The 22,141-nt window shown below is 34.0% G+C and overlaps 2 protein-coding genes across 2 annotated transcripts in view; one reads left to right on the top strand and one right to left on the bottom strand.

Annotated features, from left to right (window-relative positions):
• LOC117329620 (AF4/FMR2 family member 1-like) overlaps positions 1–9,530 on the top strand; it is a 30,366-nt gene extending 20,836 nt beyond the window's left edge. The window contains exon 10 of the mRNA XM_033887643.1: positions 55–9,530. Coding sequence (XP_033743534.1) covers positions 55–176 — 122 coding nt within the window. The 3' untranslated portion in view covers positions 177–9,530. The remainder of the gene's footprint in view (positions 1–54) is intronic.
• An 880-nt stretch (positions 9,531–10,410) lies between these two features.
• Positions 10,411–22,097, bottom strand: LOC117329619 (subtilisin inhibitor CLSI-I-like). The gene is made up of 3 exons (XM_033887641.1): positions 21,981–22,097; positions 15,974–16,024; positions 10,411–15,583 (listed from the first exon to the last, which is right to left on the bottom strand). The coding sequence occupies exons 1-3, from the start codon at positions 22,014–22,016 to the stop codon at positions 15,473–15,475; spliced, it is 198 nt and encodes a 65-aa protein (XP_033743532.1). The 5' UTR covers positions 22,017–22,097; the 3' UTR covers positions 10,411–15,472.
• Positions 22,098–22,141: the final 44 nt, after the last annotated feature.

Here is a 22,141-nt window from a genome sequence, read left to right as displayed (position 1 = left end):
GCATTGTCAGCACTTATATGTCACTTGGAGAAATAATTTTTGTTTTGTTAACAGAGTGGTTTGCCGAGTTGGATGAGCAGTGTGGGACCCTGACTCTAAACAGCAGTATAGCAGACCTCGTACTTTATGTACAGACAGGTCTCCAGCGACTCAAGGATAGGCTCAAGGACACATGACAGAGGCAGTGATTCGGATACAGGGGGGCGGGCCAGACAAGTGTCACTAAACCGGTAAAGACACTGACTACAGAGCATTGTACCGACTGCCTATGTTGAATCTGTGTTGTACTCAAGGAAGGACATACGGCGACTGTAGCCCTTCATATCATTAAAGTGTTCAAACTGGGGTGACAATTATGTGCTCCTGATTATATTAGGTGCTGTTGTTCATGTAGACCACTTCTTGGATTAGTGCTTGATGATGAACCATTGAAGTGAAATGTCATAAGAAGGCCTGCAATTGGATGGTGCTGCACATGAGGCTTGACATGGATAGCCAGGTCACATGGTGAGGATATGATTCCCTGTCGGATGGTGCTGAACATGGTGAACAAAATCTTGGGTCTATGGTGAATGATAACACTGGGGCCTGTCCGATCTCACTTGCTTGTAATTGGTTGACAAGTTCCAGCTACGCTGGCTTGTGTGATGTTGAGATCGGTAAGCAGGATCATCAGCATCGCTGGTGAAATATATATCCATAAACAGACATCAAAGGACAACATTTTACCTTTGTCTTCAGAAATCTGACTTGGGTCATTTTTACTGTCTTCGGACTGATCTGGTTTTAACCCTGTGGTGACGACTCGACAGTTGCCATCACAAGCCAGAAATCTCCCCACTACCTAACCATCTCTGTCTCCTCACAATGGAAATTTGAATTGACTCTTTTAAAATGTCAGTTGCCGTGGAAGTTGCCATGGATACCATAGGATGTGGGTACATTTTTTGGCAGTCTAGTCGAGGCCACCCACCTCACAAGGGTTGGTCAATCATGTGTGTCGCCTTCCGTTACTTTGTGATATTAAAGTATTGTTAAGAGGAGTTCTTAAACCCTTGAGACAAGGGAAATAGTGCAAATATTTATAAAAAAAAATTATTTCCGACAATGGAAAGACTTGAGCTTGTTGTTATTGTTATACACAAGTATATTGCTATTATGTAAAAAAAAAGTTGAATCATGATGGGCGACAAAAAAATTATTTATGAAATGATGGAGATACGCCATACATATATATTTACCTGTGTTTTATGCCAATGGGAGTGATTCCAATCGTCAAAGCCATATCAAATCGCGCATTGAAGTCATTTATGTATTAGGTACAGCTGTTTTGTGTACCATTAATTTATTACACTACTTTGTCAAGGTAAGGGAAATGTATAATTCAGTATTTTTGGAGGGAGAAATCATTATTTATACCAAGACTGGTAAGCAAAGATATCTTGAGGCACTGCTTCTCTGATTAATATATAAATATATATATTTTGTTGTTGTCATGGAAAATGTTTTTTCCTAGATATTTAGCTTTTTGTCTTCCAACAGCATTCAAACAATTCAAACAAGTACGACCAATCAACGTTTCTAAGCCTGTGTAATGATGGAATATAAGCCAGCTCTACAGCCTCTTTAGTCTAAATCATTACCAGCTGAACTACAATTAAATGTTTCTAGCAATACAAGATTTTCATTATCATACCAGCTACATTGTACACATAGTTTAAACATGATTAGATATACATAATATATTATCTGCAGATAAGCCCTTGCCCACGATTAAGTCCCTGTCTTTTTTTTTTTTTTTTTTTGTAGAAACATCAATTTTTAAATTTTAAGTGGATTACAAAATGCCCTAACCGAATAAATACTTATCTTAATCACTAGGGTAGGGGAGCTTATTTGAGGATAGATATGGTAGTTTATTGTAGGGCTGAAACATCAAAAACAGAGAAAAATGGTCACCCACCGATCAGCAAATAAATGAGTTAAGACCAGCCATGAAGCATTAATAACGCAAATTTTCAAAATGTGTACAGTAATTTAAACATTTACGTTTTAGTAGGAAATAAATTCAATATTCAATTAAGTGCTATAGAATTTAAATGTGGGTATGGTCTGAGCTTATAGATCCCCCTACATTGGTGTTTACAACAAAGTATTTGTGACCTGTCTCGTGTGTTTAGTCGAGTGTGTCTGAATGTTTGTGAGTTATGTATTTATACAAGTATACTACACTGAAGCCACATTTAGCCTATAATGGATTATTCCTGTAGATGTGTCGAAATCTAAAACGAGATCTGAAAGGACCACCCTTGTGTCTCTATATCTTCTGGAGCTGTAGGGTTAGATTTTTAAGGGGAATAACTCCTGTCTACGGTTCAGGCGATCTTGCCTCCAAATAATTTTGATTATTATATTAGGATATCGAGTCTTAGCTGTACAATTTAATTTGTTGGCTTTTTCATAATTAAATATTAAAGACTTTATATTGTCTGTTCTGGACGTGATATCCAAGACTCTTTTTCCAAAACTTTGTTATAATTTTGTAGTAATGATCTGTGGAAGCTGCTCTGAAATATAAATCATTTGTTCCATATATCTGCAAATGTAAATAGGAAATGTGTTTAAAGAGTACGAATCTAAATCTAGTACTTTGGCCATAGTCCCAAGTTATAGTGTTTACTATAGACAGTAAAAAATGATGTACAGCACAGCTCTGAACCATAGGGTAGTCATGGTAACAGGAGATATAGAGAGACAAGGGTGTCTTATGTAGACAGAGATTACAATATAGAGCAGATTATAATACCTTTATTCTGTGTGATATTTTTTTAACTTATTGAAAAGAATTTGTATTTTGAACAAAAATATCTTGTATTTTTAATTGCAAACTTTTTTGTGAAAAAAAAAATTGTTCAGACCTAATTTTGGAGAAATGGACCAACTCTGAATTCACATGTATAATGATATAAATATTAATTGTATATATGTGTCTGTACAACATATGTTATTTATTAAGAAACATATACATTTTGATTCTCAGCGTATATAACACTCTTTAAATCTCCAGATACAATATTGTGTAGCAAAGTTTGAAAACATTTTGTTATAATTTTACAACGCAGATATTTACTCTGGAATTTAAAGTTTTACTTATTTATTGACAGTCTATTGTATGGAGGAAATTCTGAGATACTGCAGAAGTTTCCCTGCAGAATTGGGTCTCTGATGCAGAATTTGAATGAATGTGTATAAATCTGTGTTTTTATGTGTTAGATGATTTTTGTGAAAGCACAATGTACTGTTAAATAACTCAAAGTTTGAAACTCTACAACACTAGTTTTAGGTAACAAGGATATTGCTATATCATAAACAAAACCAATCTTTGCAAGTGATTTGTACTTAGATAATATGTGATAGATAGAAGGCTGTACTTTAAGGAATGTCGGTGAAAGTGTTGACTTAAGCATCAATATTTGATAATAATATAAGATTTTTTTTTTTTTTTATAATTTTTTTTCTTTCTGGTATGAGTAAACTTTAATTCAGATATGAACACTTGCATATTCCTCAATTTGTTTTTATAGAGTCGTGTTTTCATGTTATCGTTTTGTAGGGTGAAATAGTTTGTGATTGGTGCATTCCTTGTTGGCCACACGATACTGAATGTACACTGCAATTAGTAAGAGCAATACCTAATGATTTTGTGTGATGCATCACCATTATATTAATTTTCACTACATTGTCATTAAACTGTATGCAATGGCTAGGATTGTGTTCAATATTTAATTAGCTAAGTTACGCAACCTTTACTCCTGACTGGTATTGTATTTATGCGACTATAAGCCAATACCTGGTGACGAGTCTTCCCCCTGTCGGTTGCAGATCATTAAAAATTGGTGAAAAATACTTTTTCATTTTCCTATGATAAGCCCACTTCCTGCTTTGAGTTAGATTTTCAATGTTGGCCTTCTCAGCTGAAGAAATAAGATGAGAGAAATCTCAGACTTGTTGAAATTGGTGACAAGATGGATGTCTCTTTCAAATAAAACCTGACAGATACAACAGGGGTCAGCTGGCTATAAATCTCCCAATTGGAGAAAAATATTGACTACAAATCTTATAATTCAGGTATAAAGAGGTAGTATTGGGAAAAGAAATAAGAATATTAGTAAAGAAATTTTGTGCATTAAATGGTACAAAATTAATTTTAAAGAGCTATTTCTATGTCTGAAAATCTCTCGCTTCAAAGGTTGTGTGGAGATTTCACATGATGGAAAAATAATTGATCATAGTTCAATGATCCAAAGACTTGATGAAATATAACTACATTCTAGACTTTTCCCCTGTGTTTAGCCCCTGTTAAGAGTCATCAACTATATTTTGTTAGACTGATATTTTCACACCAATGATGAATATAACTTGGAAAGATTGCCAGCTTTGAAATATTTGACAATCGCTGTGACACAAGATTAGAGTCAAGGCTAACCTGTAGATTCGAACACTGACATCAGATACATGGCCAAATCAGGGTACACAATTATAGTCTCTATATAGCTGTTGGTCAGTATATGACACATTCCATGATGAAATTGACCAGTTTTCCATGACACATCTTGCCATACTGAAGGCTAACTAACACAGTTCTTTTAAAAGCATGATGGTTGTACGTTAATGTTAGTTGATAAGACCTACCAGTGTGGAGTGGTCTTAGCATTGTTGTATGCATGACTGGTGTGCATGGCAAGTAAAATAGGATAGTTGGTGCTGTGTTATAAATATGATCATCCTATAGATTTGGGAGTGAGACGAGACATATTCAGATACATAGATCAAATCTATGTTTGATTATGTCTTCATTTAGTCAATCAATTTCACATTAATTTTGTTCAGTGTCATTTACTTACATGTGAATATTCGTGTCATTGACGAGTGTTTATTATGCCTATAAGGCAACCCATCCCCCCGTCACTCCCCACACACCTGTACTAAAGAAGCCAGTATTTCCTTAATGTAAAAACTGTGTAGGGTACAGAAATGCCTTCTTTCACAAAGCAATTACCCGGGTTCACAAGGCAGCGCAGGGTACATATAGTTAGGTCTACATTGTTTTATAAAACTCACCATTATTATATCTAGTCCAATCATCAACTAGAATAAATACTTCCAGACACTTAAGCAATACAGAGAAACAAAAAGTGAAAACGTGCATATCTGGTTTTCCATTGGTCGGACCAGAGCAACTAGACTCATCCGCAGATGAACGTCTATCTGGAAGTACCGGCTATGGCGGAGTGTTTGGCTACATAGGTAATTGTTATGCACAGCCTGACCACAGCAAATAGTGGTGATTGAACTTTATCTTAATTTGGTACACTAGTACCCTCCCTACAAATATCAAGCCTGTTCTACAGAAAAAGGGCATCAAGCCTGTTATACAGAGAAAGGGCATCAAGCCTGTTATACAGAAAAAGGGCATCAAGCCTGTTATACAGAGAAAGGGCATTAATGGCCTCCCTACAAATATCAAGCCTGTTATACAGAGAAAGGGCATCAGTGCCCTCCCTACAAATATCAAGCCTGTTATATAGAGAACGGACATCAAGCCTGTTATACAGAGAAAGGTCATTAATGGCCTCCCTACAAATATCAAGCTTGTTCTACAGAAAATGGGCATCAATGCCCTCCCTACAAATATCAAGCCTGTTCTGTAGAGAAGCAGCATCAAGCCTGTTCTACTGAAAAAGGGCATTAATGCCCTCCCTACAAATATCAGGTATCTGCTCTATAAAACACTATACTTTGGTGTCCTCTCTGCAAGTCTCAGGCATGTTCTAGTTAGTACAGTACTTAAGTGTCCTCCCCTAAGATACCCAGATGTCACACACTGGCACTGAAGGGATTCTAGTCAGACTCAAATACAACTGGTTGCCATGGTTTCACTCGACTTTTAGCTCCAGTAAAGGTATTGGAGCCTGCTATATCTGCCTACCCCTGTTTTAAACTGTGGCCTTTGTGGTAAATCTAGGTTTGTTTTATTGTTATCATTTCTTAGTTACATGAGATTTAACCACACACTTACAACCATTACAGTTGATACGAGTATGACACTTTTGACTATTTATTTTGAATGCACTCGTGTATCATAATGCACTTGAATATCATGCTTCGTGTCTGTACAGAGAATTGGTCTATAAGCCTGTTGGTCTTCTATATATATATATATATTATAAGTCGTGTGTATATACTTACGAGTACAATTCTTTTTTCATCTTCATTTACTCTTAATTCGTGACCTACGTAAATCATATCATATATTATATATACGCAAACAATATTTTTGGGAGAGGAATGAGAGTAATCTCCCCTTCTCCCATGACAAAGGTTACCATATATGCCTAACCATGTCTCGTGTGTAGGATATCATTCAGACAGGACCCATCAACTAGCTGTCAAGTGTATATTTATGTGTAATAACCAGAGTTATCTCCCCTAAACTGGATGTGAGGCAGCATCATTGTTTAGATGCAAATTTCCGTCATGCAAGTAGATCTTTGTGGGGTAAGACTATATGTATGCAATACTATGTGGATCTTTTTGTGATGATTTTTCTTATCTTCCCCATGTCGTAGAGATTTCAATTAGTCTGGGTATGTTGTCGGACACCATCCTAAATCATTGTCTTCTAACTATACTGTACTTGTTGAATAAGCAAGACCACAAACAATAGCCATCTTAAAAATGAGTGGAAACTTCATAATGAAATTCTTGTTGATATCCAATATTTTGTCAAAGTTTTGGAATCAAAGTCATGATGGGTCAGTATGACTGATACAGAAACCCTTCATACATGGTGCTCATTACAAGTGCTTTTAACTCATTTACCTTCAGCATGGTGGACATGTAGTATCGTCCATTTTCTGATTCTCGGACATTTAAATCCATTACTCTGGGCAAAAACCATTCCATGTGCATGGCAATATTGGTAGTTTGTATGAAATTTTAGCAATTTTTATATTGCACTGCATCTAATGCATATCGGAATGCAATCAATATTTTGGCTGTATTAAGGGACAGACAGCTGTTTCACTATTTTACTTATCAAAACCATAGAGAAATATATGGCTTACTTTTAATTTTCACCAGGTATTAGAAGCAGATAATGTAATACTGCTGTCAGGATTTTTTTGATTTTTTTTCTCTCTCTTTCTTTTGCAAAGATAAATAATGAAATGTTGTGCAAATGTTTTTAAACCTAAGTCTGGTTTTTGAGCCCATTTGACCCCTGGGGGCCAAGTGAGCTTATGCCATGGCAAGTTGTCCGGCCTTGTCAACATTTTCCTTAAAGGACTACTTGTCAAGAACTGCTGAAAGGAATTTGATTGTATTTGATGTACTGCATCTCTGGGTCAAGGTAGCATAAAGAAAAATATCTAAAAGTGTTCAACCCATAACCATTTTGGAGAAGAAGGAAAAAACAGGTACATCTTCAGACTACTGCTGTTGAATATCTAGAGATTTTACCAAATTTGGTATGACACATTCCTTGGCAAACTTAATTAATTGTTTTGTGAATTGAATGGTTCAAAAATATGTTTTAATCCATAAGAATTGTAGATGGTCATATGTGGTCTAAATTTTACCAGATAGACCAGGTATTGTTTTTCTTGTCGTTTTCTGTAAATAACTATTGCAGAACTAGGTGAGCGATACAGGACCTATGGGCCACTTGTATTTACCATTTTGTTCTATTATACTGGTTGAAGCTGCTACTGATATAGCATTGTATGCTGATTTTAATATCTTATCCATGTTTTTATCCTTCGGTCACTTGGTTTATATGTTTTAACAACATTGCCTATTTCTACCTATTTCTGCCTGATTTTAGATATCTCATCGAAAGATGCATGTACCTATTCTCAACGTTGCTCAAAATTGAAAATGATGTCCCAAAACGAAAATCAAATACAAATTGAAAATCTAGGAATCAAACAGTTCTATTATTTTGTCCTGTTGAATGGTTTTGATTTAATTCAAGTGAGAAATATGGATGTTTTTATCTGTGCTTTATTGTATTGTCATTCCCCGTCGTTGAGCTACATTCCAAATATTTGAAATATGATGTGATTAGGGTCTCGGCTGAACAGAAATCAGCATTGGTAAGAAGCCACTTAAGTGGTTACATCTTATTAGGACAGAACTGTTTCATTTCCTCATAGCTCAAAATTTCAGACAATATCACTACCGTATGTATTAGCAGCTACAGCATTTGGAATATCTCACCGGGTCTAGTCAGATAATGGTGACCTTTATTATTTGTGATAGTTGTGTTGATGATCTTGCCTAATTTAGTATTTGCCAGGTCTCTTAGATGTCAGCTTGTGTATTGTGAGATTCTGTTCTAGGATCTTTTCGGTTCTAATATAGCCAAGTAGCAGTTATCCCCCCCCCCCTGTCCCCAAAGGCGCGATTATTGTATTCCTCCCCTCTCCAAACACTGTTAGTATCATATTGTAGAGTGGGTTTGGTGACGGTTTAAACATAATTGTGCAATGATGAAGCAAAGCTTGGAAAAACTTTTGTGTTCATTATTTTCAATGATACATTCATCACTTTTTAATTTATGAAGAAAAATAAAAACCTGATTTATGCTATGTAAATATTCCTAGATTTTCATCATTGGTGTATCTGTTCAGAGTTTGCTACATTTGAGTGGTGAAACTCAAAGGTATGTTTATGCATTATGTATAATTTAACTTTTCCCGATCTTCAACATAATATTACAGCATAATTTATGTGGATGCCATGACTGCCAGAATTGTTGGTGAACATTTTTTTTAAAAACACATTTGCTGACAGACTGATCTACTTCTCTAAACCGTTCTAAAACATTATGTATGCCTATGTATTTGGATAGAAAGCTGCATCATATTGAACGAAGGCCTACACAGTGCGGCCAAGACCATTTTGCATAATTGTATTTATGTAAATGATTGTTAGTGATAGACATGTGCCTTTTGAGGAATTGCACAAAATGTCCAAATCAAACGTACCAAAATCAGGAGAGGCCATATCCTTGACACACCATTTTGTTGCTAGATTTATAAAATTATTTTATGATGGAATGAAATGTACAAAATATATCATTGTGTGTTATGTTGATGGGAGTTTTGGCGATGGCCCCCCCAAGACATAAGGGACCTTTCTGTCAGCTTTGTGTACCAGCAAAACGCCATATAGTTATCATTAGATTGTGATGGATCTCTCTCTGTGATTATGTATAATTTGTTTCTTAAATGTATAAAGAAATGTTTAAAGCCTGTTCCTGAAAAGTGTGGTTGTGTGAGTCATCCGTGGCTTCCGTACGCGCTTGTCGCAGATATATCAATCTTTTTTTTTTTTTTTTTGTCATCTTTTGTCATTTCATGGGCCACAAGAATTATTATATAGAATTTCAGTCGGCCAAATGATGAGATATATTATACAAAACAATTTCATGTTCACTATTAAATTGACACAAATGTGCAACTTTACTATGTGTTTTGTTGTTTGTTTATACAAATGTACATTTACAGGGATTAAACATTTAAAGGGATTAAAATTCCTTTGTGTCCCTCTGGTGCCTCCTTCAAAGGCTATCGTATGGAGCTGTCATGGATTTTTAGGTCACCTGAGACAAAGTCACCCAAGACAAAGTCTCAAGTGACTATTCTAATGGCCTTTTGTCCGTCGTTGTGCGTCATCCGTCGTGTATCGTTCGTAATTTACATTTTCAACTTCTCAGAAACCCCTGAACAGGTTCCAGTGAAATTTTGCAGAAACCTTCCATTGCCAAATGTCAACCAAAATTGTGAATTATATGGTCCCCACCCTCAAGGGGACAGGGCCAAAAGGGGTCTAATTAATTGAAATTTCAGAAATATTTTTCTCAATACCCAAATAAGGTAGAAAATACTAGTACTTTTCATTGATGTAAGGTGCTTTACCAAAATTGTGGAATTCATGACCATGGGGTCTGCATTATAGGGAAATCATATTTTGACTATCATTTGATTTGATTTCTATTGGATTCTTTCTAACTTGTTTGTAACATTATCAGCATGGGAAGACAGTTTGCATGTTGGCCTTGACTGACCCCCTGGGCTGATGGACGGGGTCAAATTTACTGAATTATTTGATAATTTAGGTTTACTGTTAAGGCCCCTAGGCCTCTTGTTCATCTTTCCCTTTGTCCAAGTTCAGTATTTTGAATTCAGTTTGAGATGAATGAAAAAAATTCCCGTGTTTTGATTTTATGTCTTGTCCGTCATACCGTTGGAGGCGAGGTACAAATCTGTAGTAAAATGATAATTTCAACACATTGTAAAAATGTAAAGAATTTCACATTGTGATGATAAACAAACAACACTGAGGTTAAAACATCAACCCATTTATTCATGCAGTAAAATTAATTTGCAAACAATTTATAAGCTTTCTGGGGATCAGAGTATAAATTGTGGAATATTATTAGAACGGGTACATACTGATCAAGGAAAATTTTTTACTGAACACCAACTGCCAAAACAGCTTAAATTCTTAAGGATTTTAATTAACTAGGTTTTAAGGATAAAAAAAATAAATGAAAATAATATGTTTTCTTTTCAAAAATTATTTATTTTGAGATATGCAGTTGAAACTGCTGAATAAATTCATTAAAATAGTCCAGGATTACACTCGACAGGTAAGCATATATCTTCTAGCATACAAAAGTATCCTGTAATTTATATTATACTTCAATATTGATATAATTATTAATTACGATATCAGTTTGATTGGTCAATGAACTGTGAAACCTGACTTTACCGACCAATGACTATAACAACATCCTATAATTCATATCGTGATACTTCATTATTAATTACATCTATTTTGATTGGTCAGATGTAAAGTTAAACCCGAATACAAAGACAGGCTAGATCAACCCACCAGAACATACTCCACTGCCGACCCTGACTATACCGACCCTGAATATACCGACACACTGACTATACCGACCCTGACTATACCGACACACTGACATATCCGAGACGTTGACCCAGTCCATACAGAGTCGGTAAAGTTCCACTGTATGTATACACAGGTGAAAGGAATTTGGATTGGATAGAAGTATAACATTGTGAGAATGCTGAATTGGAATGTGATTCAATCAACAAGTGTACGTTATTTTAAAGTTCAACTAAAATATATAACTAGATTCAAGCATGCCTTACTCTGACACAGAATTACGATTCGGGTTAATATATTGCATGGCATTTCAAATGCCCCATTCTCCTGAAAACTTGCATATAATGAAACCTGACCTAATCGACCACTGACTTTAACAACATCCTGTAATCTGACCCTATCTACCAGAACCGTTACATGCTCCACTGTCATTGCCAACATTATGTCGTATCCAACATATTGACTCAGTTCCATACAGAGTTGGTAAAGTCAAGGGCCTGTTCGTTTATGCGGACAAACCAGTTCGTCTGTTTTTAAATGTAATATTTCAGGTATATATATTGATGGACCTGCAGATATTAATGTAGGCCTTGAAAGTCTTTGTCAAAGCTCGTCCAAAAACAACAAACTATCACTAGGTCTGTCCTTATCTCATAAACGAACAACTCAGGTCCAACCGGTCAAACCGTTTGGACCAGATAAACAAAAACGGCCCAAATTTCACTGTTTGGTTCCATGATGGACCAGGGGATCATAAACAAGCCACTGAAAACATCCACAGACTCAGTTTTGCTGAGCCCCTTCTATAAAATGCTCAGTCGACATTCGCTGAACTCTAAACATATTTGAGTAATTGCCAGATGTTCAGAACACAATAACTACATTTGTTACCCCAGTGTGCTGAACTTTTGTTGCAGATATTCTCAATCTAGTCATGCTGAACACACTTCAGACAAAGGCAGAAATAATAAACTTAACATAACTAAAAAATTATTGCACTTCAAACCAGGATTGGTCAGTTGAAAATATTGGACACAGGGACTAGCTACAAACACCCTAACCCAGAGTCTGTATTTGCATGTATATGGACCAGGGTTGGATATTTATTCCAGTTTCCTGTGGAAACCACAACCTTATATAGACACCAATGCAGACAACCATCAGTTCTTTTGAATGATAATTACATGTATGTAATAAAAATAAATTGCATATCAAATATGGCCATTTGGAATGATAAAATAAAGACAAACATTCATTTCCTTCTGTTCTTATTTTTGTGACTTTGTCATTTTGTTTCATTTTTGTGACTTTGTCATTTTGTTTCATTTTTGTGACTTTGTCAGATAGGGTATACCTTCCCCCTCAATAACAATTTGTATACTTGGTAAATATTGGTAAAGTGACATGACATATTAAGCAATACTTTTAAAATGTTTATACAGTTTACAAACCCAGCCAAATCTTTTCTAATATATTTTCACACAATAATGCAAAAGAATTATATGACAATCTTGTACTTAACTTGACATACAGTACTGAATTAATGTTGCAAAAGAAAGAGGAAATCCATTTCAACAATAGGAAAGATAAAGCAGGCAAAGTAATATAAATATTGAAACTCATTGCACAATTTCAAAAGCAGAACATATGTACTTCAAAATTCATTTTCAAAAGACATTTTTTGGCTAAAAAAGCACAATAAACACATTTGATAGGAAATACTAGAAAATGTTTGTCGTGTTTTAATTTCTGTCTTTCTCTGTACCAGTTATGACGACAAACTTCTCATGAAACAGAACATCAGTACATAACATACAAAGTGTTATAATATGTATTTCACCCGTGAACGAAAAAATGTTGACTGGACAAAAGCTTCTTTCTCCTCATGTATATTAAAATATATTGATTGTAAAAAACAAATTGAATCTAAAACACTGTAAATATGTTTTATATAACTTAATAACAAGATAAATACCAAAGTAAAAATTAACATACATTCTGTATACTGAATTGGACTACCAGCAATGAAACTACCACCCTAAGGGACTTTTTTCCATCTAGAAAATCCAGATTTTCTGATTATGCAACCAGTTTTACATAGAAATGTATCAAGTTGGCCTCTTTACACAGGTTTACAGATTGGACAAGTAAAGCTTTACATAAAAAATGGCCTCTTTACATAGGTTTACAGATTTAATATGTAACATTTTAGATAAAAAAAAAAGGCCTCTTTACACAGGTTTACAGATTGGACAAGAAAAGTTTTGGATTAGAAATGGCCTCTTTATACAGGTTTACAGATTGGACAAGAAAAGTTTTGGATTAGAAATGGCCTCTTTATACAGGTTTACAGATTGGACATGTACACTTTTACATAGATATTGGCCTCTTTACACAGGTTTACAGATTGGACAAGTCAAGTTTTACATAGAAATTGGCCTCTTTATACAGGTTTACTGATTGGAAAGGTTCAACTTCCCATAGTTGGTCTCTATAAAAATTTACAGATTACAAAGATAGGTATTTCACATATTTTGAGCATAAATGGAGGAATGTTGTCTGTCAAAAAGAGATGAAAAGCAAGTACAGGAAAAATTATGCATACATTACAAATTAATATAAAGAAAACTATGTAAGATATATAGAGGTTACACAACGAGTGGTTGTTGGATATGGAATTTATTTCACACAAGTAAGTTATTTTTTAAAAGTTACAAAAGACACAAGCTTCGGCAAAGAAAATTAGATAAAGAAAATTTTATCTATTCTGTGTGAGTGATATAATTTAATCTGAGAGGAAGTTCGCCATTTCTTCCCCCACTAACAATATAATAAGTAATCGGACAAAAATAATGTGGATCATGCTCATGACACCAACCTATCTTTTATTATGTTATTGCTTGGTATTTTTATCATCAAATCAACATTGCAATATTTGTCTATGAAGGACAAAAGGCTGGAGGTACTGGAGATATTGAATTTCATCAGTATTATATTACGGGACGGAACTGTGATTATTTACCCTGTACCTGGGTTGCTCATAGTTATTCATAGACATGAAAATCACACCATTATTTCTGTATCACACTTTGAGGAATGCAACAATTTAATATACAGAGTGAGCATTGGAAATAGTTCTGAAAATTGGTACTAGCTAATGACTGTATGATTGTCAGTTAACATAGAATTCTACTTATATACATGTAACTTGACATTGTATAATCTGTGTCAACAGGATATCAAATTTTTAACAGGCTCTTCTACATCAAAAAACCTTGGTTAAGTATTGACATACCGTAAACCTCAGGTTAATTCGAACAGAATTAAATAAATATTGACGAACCTGTTCGAATTATTCAAAATTATGCTTCAGAAAATAAGCACAAGTTCGAACTATCCGAGTCGATATTGGCGAAAATCTTGGCAGAGTAAAATCATTTACCGTAGTTAAATATTAACGTTACAAAACTCACAGGAACTTAATTATATAAATGGTGCAAATTCCCAATCCGTGACAAATTCCATTATACATTTGGACCATGGGTTGGAAATTTGAGCCCAGTCCCTAAGACTACAGTCATAGATGTATCGGTGGGAATTAGTAACATAGAATATAAAATAAATATCGAAAAAAACATTGTAAATTAAATAACTAATTTTCAATATTGATACTTAGCATCTAAGTTACATTTTCATCAGGATATGTAAATGAATTGTCAATAAAAACAACAAACACATCAATAGATATATAATGCTGAGTCTCCTGTGTGACCTTCAAGATGACCTTAAAGTTGACCTTCAATATATATATAATAAGAACACCTCAAGTGTATATAATGTATATGTATTGTCCCAACTGGACCAATGTTCTGCAGTTCTTCCAACATGTTACCAAGCAAGAAACCACCAAATTAAGAACCCACAAATATTTCATGTAAAACAGTATACAAATGTATTCTGGCTTACACAGATAGCACCAATTGTAACTCAGAAGTGAACAAAACATGGGTTCACAGCACAATTAAATATAACTGGTGTTAATTACCCAGGATATTACTAATATAATATAAAATTATCATACCAACACACAATTTACACACAAAAACATTTAACATGATTCATAGCGAATTTGATAAACAATATTTACGATTAAGATACAGGATGGCATTAGTAAACTTAGCAGTATATATAATATTACAACTGTAAGCTAGAAAAACATGGTTTCAAAAAATTTAAAATTTCAATTACCGAATTACCAATTATTGTAAATACCAATATTTTAAGGAATGATAAGAACAGATAAACTGTTTTAGATAAATTAGTTGTATAGAGTAAACTCTGTCTAAGCCAGACACTGCCTCATCCCAATGTTTTTGTTAAAACATGCCAGAAACATTAGTTCGGACAATGACAATAGATTCTCTACGGTCTGTATACAGCCAGGTGTATGGTTTAGACAGAGTACACAGTAAAGGGAGGTAACACCCGTTGATCACCCTATCATTGGAACTCTGACAATTTTTCCAGTTTCGTCTGTAAATATCCGAACCCTTTCTGTCCGGTAGTCCATTGTTACCATGGAACCATCTGGTAAGACCTGGACCTGGAACAGAAGATCAGAATCAACCATCATTACACATCCTTATAAGGTCAAGCGTTATCATACATCCTTATAAGGTCAAGCATTATTATACATCCTTATAAGGTCAAGCATTATTATACATCCTTATAAGGTCAACCATTATTATACATACTTATAAGGTCAAGCATTATTAGGTACACATCCTGATAAGGTCAAGCCTTGTTACACATCCTTATAAGGTCAACCATTATAACACATCCTTAAAAGGTCAAGCCTTATTACACATCCTTATAAGGTCAAGCCTTGTTACACATCCTTATAAGGTCAATACCTAATCTACACAGTCCTTGACTGTGGAGAGAATAATTGACACAACATCAACAAGTACTTTTTGTGTACGTGAGTACTTACCGAAATATTTGGATATTCTTTCCGAATGATAGCTTCAGCTTCCTGCCATGTCTGTGAAGAAAGAAATAATGATAGTACATTAACACATATCACTATACTTGCAGGGGTTGACACTAACAGTAGCCCAGTAGCCCTGGGCTGCCTGGAATCTGGTCGGGCTTCCAGAATGTCCTGTCCAGCAGCCCTATGGGCTGCCATCATTTTCAGTCAAATGTATAATGTCCAGCTAAAGTTTTCTTCATTTACTTCAATAAATTTTTTTTCAGAACTTTTTTCATGAAACCATTTGGTTTAAGATCTAATATCTGTATGCTCAGAATGAACTAGAATGCAGGAAACTGCATCTAGAATATTCAATTTTTTCTTCAGTGTTGGGATAAGGGGCTGAAGGGACAATGCCCCCTAATCCTCGAAGAGGGGCATCACCTTTGGCAGCCCAGGCTGCCTCATTCCAAAACCTGGCAGCCCTGTCAATCTTATTGAGTTTGATTAAAATACAGATAATTATTTTATCAGGGTATATCATATTTGGGATTTCCAATTTGCTTTCTAATTTGTCAATTTTAAATAATGTGTGCATACTTTACTGGTGACAGTCAACTGTATTATTCCTTTATAATAAAAAGACTGGCGGCCACAAAAGTAGACTGCATTATCTTATATAATAAAATAAAAAATGGCTGTCGATAGGATCTTTATATCGATTCAAATACCTGTAATTGAACACCTCTTTGTAGTACACCTGAAAAGTCTGTGGCAATCTTAATTCAATGTCATTTTTGTAGTTCAAAAGAAAGAGAAATTATCGAACAATTGGTATTTACTGTACTATATATAGCTCTCTTCTTAGTAATGATAAATATATACATGTATCTGCCTACAGGTATATAACGGAATCAAATCAGAGACTGTTGTGCTTGTTGATCATGAGATATTGGACTGGTTATATCTGCTGGAACGCACAAGGTACCTGGGTATGGTAATATAAGGTGTCTGTAGAAACTGCATGAAATCAGAATGGTATCTTTATCAAGGCTTCAAATATCAAAATGTTGTGTTGTTGCTTAAAACTCTTCTGTTTGTGTCTGTAATGTTGTGTTCATATACTGTGACAGTATCATTAACGTGTTGAAATGATTTCTTTATTATACAGATGTTCTAGTGATGGCTGAACATGTACATATGCACAGGGATTATTTTGGAGGAGGCCCACAATTTTCCTAAACGACAAACATGATTCAGTAAAATCCTTTAAATTTCTATAAATGGCTGATAAATTATATTACAGATAGTTCTTTTTCTTGGAAATGACTCATCCATTTGGTAACCCAAAATAATCCCTGCATGCGGTCTGTACATATTACAATATTTACAAATATTCATCTTTTTCACTAACATTGTTTCAGTCAGCTCATGATATATAAATGTATAACAAAAACGCTGACATCGTACCATCAGGGACAACAAATAATCCAAATAATTGTAACATTTTACCTGTTGTCAAGTATTATAAAGTCTGTGTGAAACACAGTGAAAAGATAAGAGTATATCATAAAAATCCAGAAACATAAATTGTAAAAGAGAGCTGCTTAAAAGCCTTAAACAGGGCAAATCAAAATTTGACATGGATATAACTAGTGTAGTTTATGGTTTAAAAAATGTACAAAACCAAGATATGGTACATGTATGGTGATCATAGAGTGTGAGGAAATGGATCAAATATACAGGTTAGATTAGATATAACATGCAATTCTAAGCATGTACATGTACTCTATGCTTTAATATGCACAATATGTTGTGATTTTTATGTAGGATAAACAGGATACGACCTGAAATAAGGAATGAATGTTCGAATGAATGTTCGTAGAAAACAAATTTTAAAAATGATGAATTACGTTTCCAGAAAGTGAGTAAACATACACAAATGTTCAAAGGATGAATTCTAAATACTTCTATTCTACGAACTTCAAACAGATGATTTGATCACTAGATAGTCAAAAGAGGATCCTGAAGATGTTCATAAAAATCCTTAAACCAAATATGAATACATACATAAATTGCTTATATCAAAGTTGAATGTACAATGTTTACGGATCTAATTTCTGGTATTTCAACCCATAAACTTCTTTGTAAACTGATGACATTATGTGCGTTATAACTGTGATGTCATGTGTGTTATTACTGATCATGATGATGTCATGTTACCATGAAGAAGCCAAAGAGGGCAGAAAGGCCTTAAGGTAAATCTTCATTTTTGTTTAATTTTTCTTACATTTATCCTTCGCAAGGACTTTACTTCATTTACTTTATATATATATTAAGATCACATTTTCTATATCCCCAAAAACATTTTGATTACATCATTCTTCCCATCATCAAACTTAATCAATTAAAATCAAATTTTGTCTTTAAAACATCATTGATCAAGTTTTAAACATTTGATTGTATAGTATAGAATATATATAATGGTTTTAAGAAACAGCAGAAATGCAAACTACCTGAGTATTATTTTGAGACTTTTCTCCCTTTGATTAAAAGCTATATCTGGATCTGTATATATATAAATAGGCTAATGAAAGTAGCTATTGTTAATTATTGATTTTATGGCATGTACTTATATAAGGCAAGTAGTGAATATACGGTAGTAATAAAACAAGAAATAAAGGATTTTTTTCTTATTATTTACAACATTTAATACAACTTTCACACTCACTTTCACACATTTACTGAATGCATATATATATATATATATACTTATACAGATAAAGGTGTATTTTCAGTAAGAGAAAAAATCTATTTTATATGGACCATTCATTTTCAAACTTATTGTACTCCATCTTATTTCATGCAACGCCTCAAGTTTATACAAGTGATGGTCTACTTACTATACATATATATGTCATAACTCTTCAATATTATATATGTACACCTATCAACCTCTTAATACTGTAAGCTATATATAATTCAACAAGGGTACATCTTTATCTTCATTGTTCAATACATACTTTATTTCTATTAGCCATTAAACATTGTTTCAATATATTTACATGTACGCATTTTCTAAAATGTTACTATTATGTATACCAAATCATTGTCACCCTTGATGCTCTTCTCAAAAAAATCTCAACATTTGATAGTTTATGAAGATAATAAAAAATTCAGTGTTGTCTGAATCGAAGTGAAGTTGGCATTTACAAAGCAAATTTGGTTATGAATTTCTTGAAACTTCAGTTTCAGGAGCCAGAATATTTTAGAAAGTAGAGTATTTATCTTACAATAATACCATGCCTGGTAATAGCCCTCTCCTACCTACTGTACTGGGAACTCATAAGAATACATAACTTTGTAATTAGCCTCTACTTTGGCTCAAAGATTATGTGCTCATGGACCCCTGGACTTACTGCAGGATATAATTTTATTACATAGATACTTGAGGAGAAGAAAAATTGAGATGTTTCATAAATATTGCATCACTGTCTGAATGATAAGAACTCTTTTTATGTCCTCATTTCGGCAGGTTTTACGCGTTGAAAATTTTCTAAATCGAAGTTGAAAACAGAGAAAATAATCTTTTTACGCATTTGAAAATGGCAAAGTCAAAGAAAGCAAATTTTACATAAATTTTACATAAATTTTACACCAAGCTTTTTACGCATAAAAATAAATTGAATACATTTCCATTTTATACAGATTTTACACAAATTTTATGCACTTGCGGAACAGATGCGTAATTTGTAGGTAAGGTTATCCACAAGAATTGTACAATAAATTGCATTACAGTGCATAATGATTCAAGTCACTGGCATCATTCCCATATCAGGAAAGAGAAATGTTTAATGTGCTATATGGTTGCAGTGTTTAATTTTGATTTATAATGTGAATTTGGTCTTAATAACTATACTGGTTAATGTTTTTATTATTAAAATTCTGATGACTAAGGGGAGATAATGTATTTACTGCATTATCCGAAGTGCTCGCATTAATAGAATTAGAGATAAAATCATCAGCTTTATTTAAAGAATAAATCCTGATTTCTTTGCATTGATTGGAGATTGGCCCTTTTGCCTCATTTTGCAACAAAAATCTGTAAATTGAGAAGAAAGTTTTCGAGAGTAAACAATATATTTTGGGAATGAAAATTGAGCCCATTATCGGCTCCAAAATCCCTTCAGAAAAAGCCTCAGAAAAATCACCTTATTATTTCCAAATCTTTATGAATGAGATATTTGAGAATTTGGGCAACAGTATATACGTACTTCCTAGCTAATTATGTGAGAAACAGCTACAGTAATATTCTACCAGGGAGACCTACTTTCTAGCAAAGTTGACTGGTAGGAAGACAAATTCCCTAGCCGAGTCATTCACAGATGCAACTGAAAACAAATGTTTATTGTTGTACTTGATGTAAAGTTCTCTTATTGTTTACATCAACAACTGTAAAAGCACCTGTCACATAGTATATTAAGAGGACTTTTATTTATGATGAATACAAATATATACATAACATGTACACAAAGACATAAATCATACCACAGGTGCCTGACTCGTTTTTATAAAATAATAACATATAGAGTACATATAAATGAGAAAGGTTCTGAACTCCCCCAGGCTTGAAATCTGATGTATCAGTTCAACACATTTTCTATAACCAATCAGAATGCTTGTTCAAATTTACCGCGGCTGACACAACATGGCTACTCAAGTGGAAAATCTGCTATCAGTATGCATAAAAAGTCCCGGGGCCGTCGATAGGGTGCTCGTATACATAAAGTAAGTGTATGTAATAGTTGTATTCGGTGATCTGATGAAGCGTACCTCTTGATTAACCCGTGGACTTCGTATTTAAAGCTATGTCCAATAGAGTCAAAGTGTAGTGACCCCGTTACGTCAACTTGTCCGACTAAACAAAATCGAGGGGATTTTGAAGTTTCACGCCCGATTTCGTAAACTAATATCGAGAAATCGACAACATGTTATGGCTTATTTTAAAGATTGACCATTTCTCTTCAATTTAAGTCCTACTTCGACAAAATCCACCCAATACAACCGAAGCTACGGTACTTAGAAATAAATACATCAGATTTCAAGCCTGGGGGAGTTCAGAACCTTTCTCATTTATATGTACTCTATATGTTATTATTTTATAAAAACGAGTCGGGCACCTGTGATCATACATTTATAACAGTTCCAAGCTGGGAACCCAAAGATTTGTACATGTATATTTCCATATGAAACCAAATTTTTGGTTAACCCTGCATATGTTAATGATAGACTATATACAAAGGAAATGCAGGAATCTTTTATTAATTTAGGATATTTATGTTCTCACAACAGTCAGTGGTATCACAACTTCATATTTCTCAGTAAATTTTTAGCTTCATTTTTATGCTCAATTGCAGTGATATCTATACTAAATCAAACTAATCTTCAAGAAATAGTATTTTCTGCATTTGGATGAAATCTTGATATATAACTAGCAGACATTATCCGAATATCTGCAGAAACATGTTTGTCTGGTCACAGGTGCCTGACTCGTTTTTATAAAATAATAACATATAGAGTACATATAAATGAGATTTCTCATTTATATGTACTCTATATGTTATTATTTTATAAAAACGAGTCAGGCACCTGTGGTCTGGTCACAATTAGGGATTTAAAGGAAATGTTGGCGGAAGGAGGCTGCACCATGGCATAAGCTCACGGGTCCTTCGGACCAGGTGAGCTCAAAATGTGTCTACAAATAATACTTTACAGTATATTTATATAATAATATAATATATAAAGTGGGTTTATTTTTTTATACGGTACCCCTACTGTAGTTACAGAGTAGGCCTCGTAATGCGTTTTGCGCGTTTTATCATGAGCCACTCAAAAGCTAACAGCTACTGTAGTAGTTACCCGAGAAACAGGGAACATGTTTCAATATGATCTATAAAATATACTAAAAGAAATATGTTATTGAGAGCGGCCTAATATTGAAATATACTCCTTAATAACAACAAACCTTTCCGACACAATCGGGCCAATTCGTTGTTGACATATTCTCGACGTGGAGTTGTCTTCGCTTGATTATCGTTTTCGGCTAAGTGGTCAGATTATATAAATCTCCGATATCTGTCGAAAAGTTATATCTAAAACAGCCGTGTAATATTCATAAATGTTTAA

The sequence above is a fragment of the Pecten maximus genome, chromosome 6 (assembly GCF_902652985.1).
Source record: "Pecten maximus chromosome 6, xPecMax1.1, whole genome shotgun sequence".
Classification (NCBI taxonomy): domain Eukaryota; kingdom Metazoa; phylum Mollusca; class Bivalvia; order Pectinida; family Pectinidae; genus Pecten; species Pecten maximus.
Note: the sequence above shows the minus strand (reverse complement) of the source record. Positions and strands in the feature narration are given on the sequence as shown.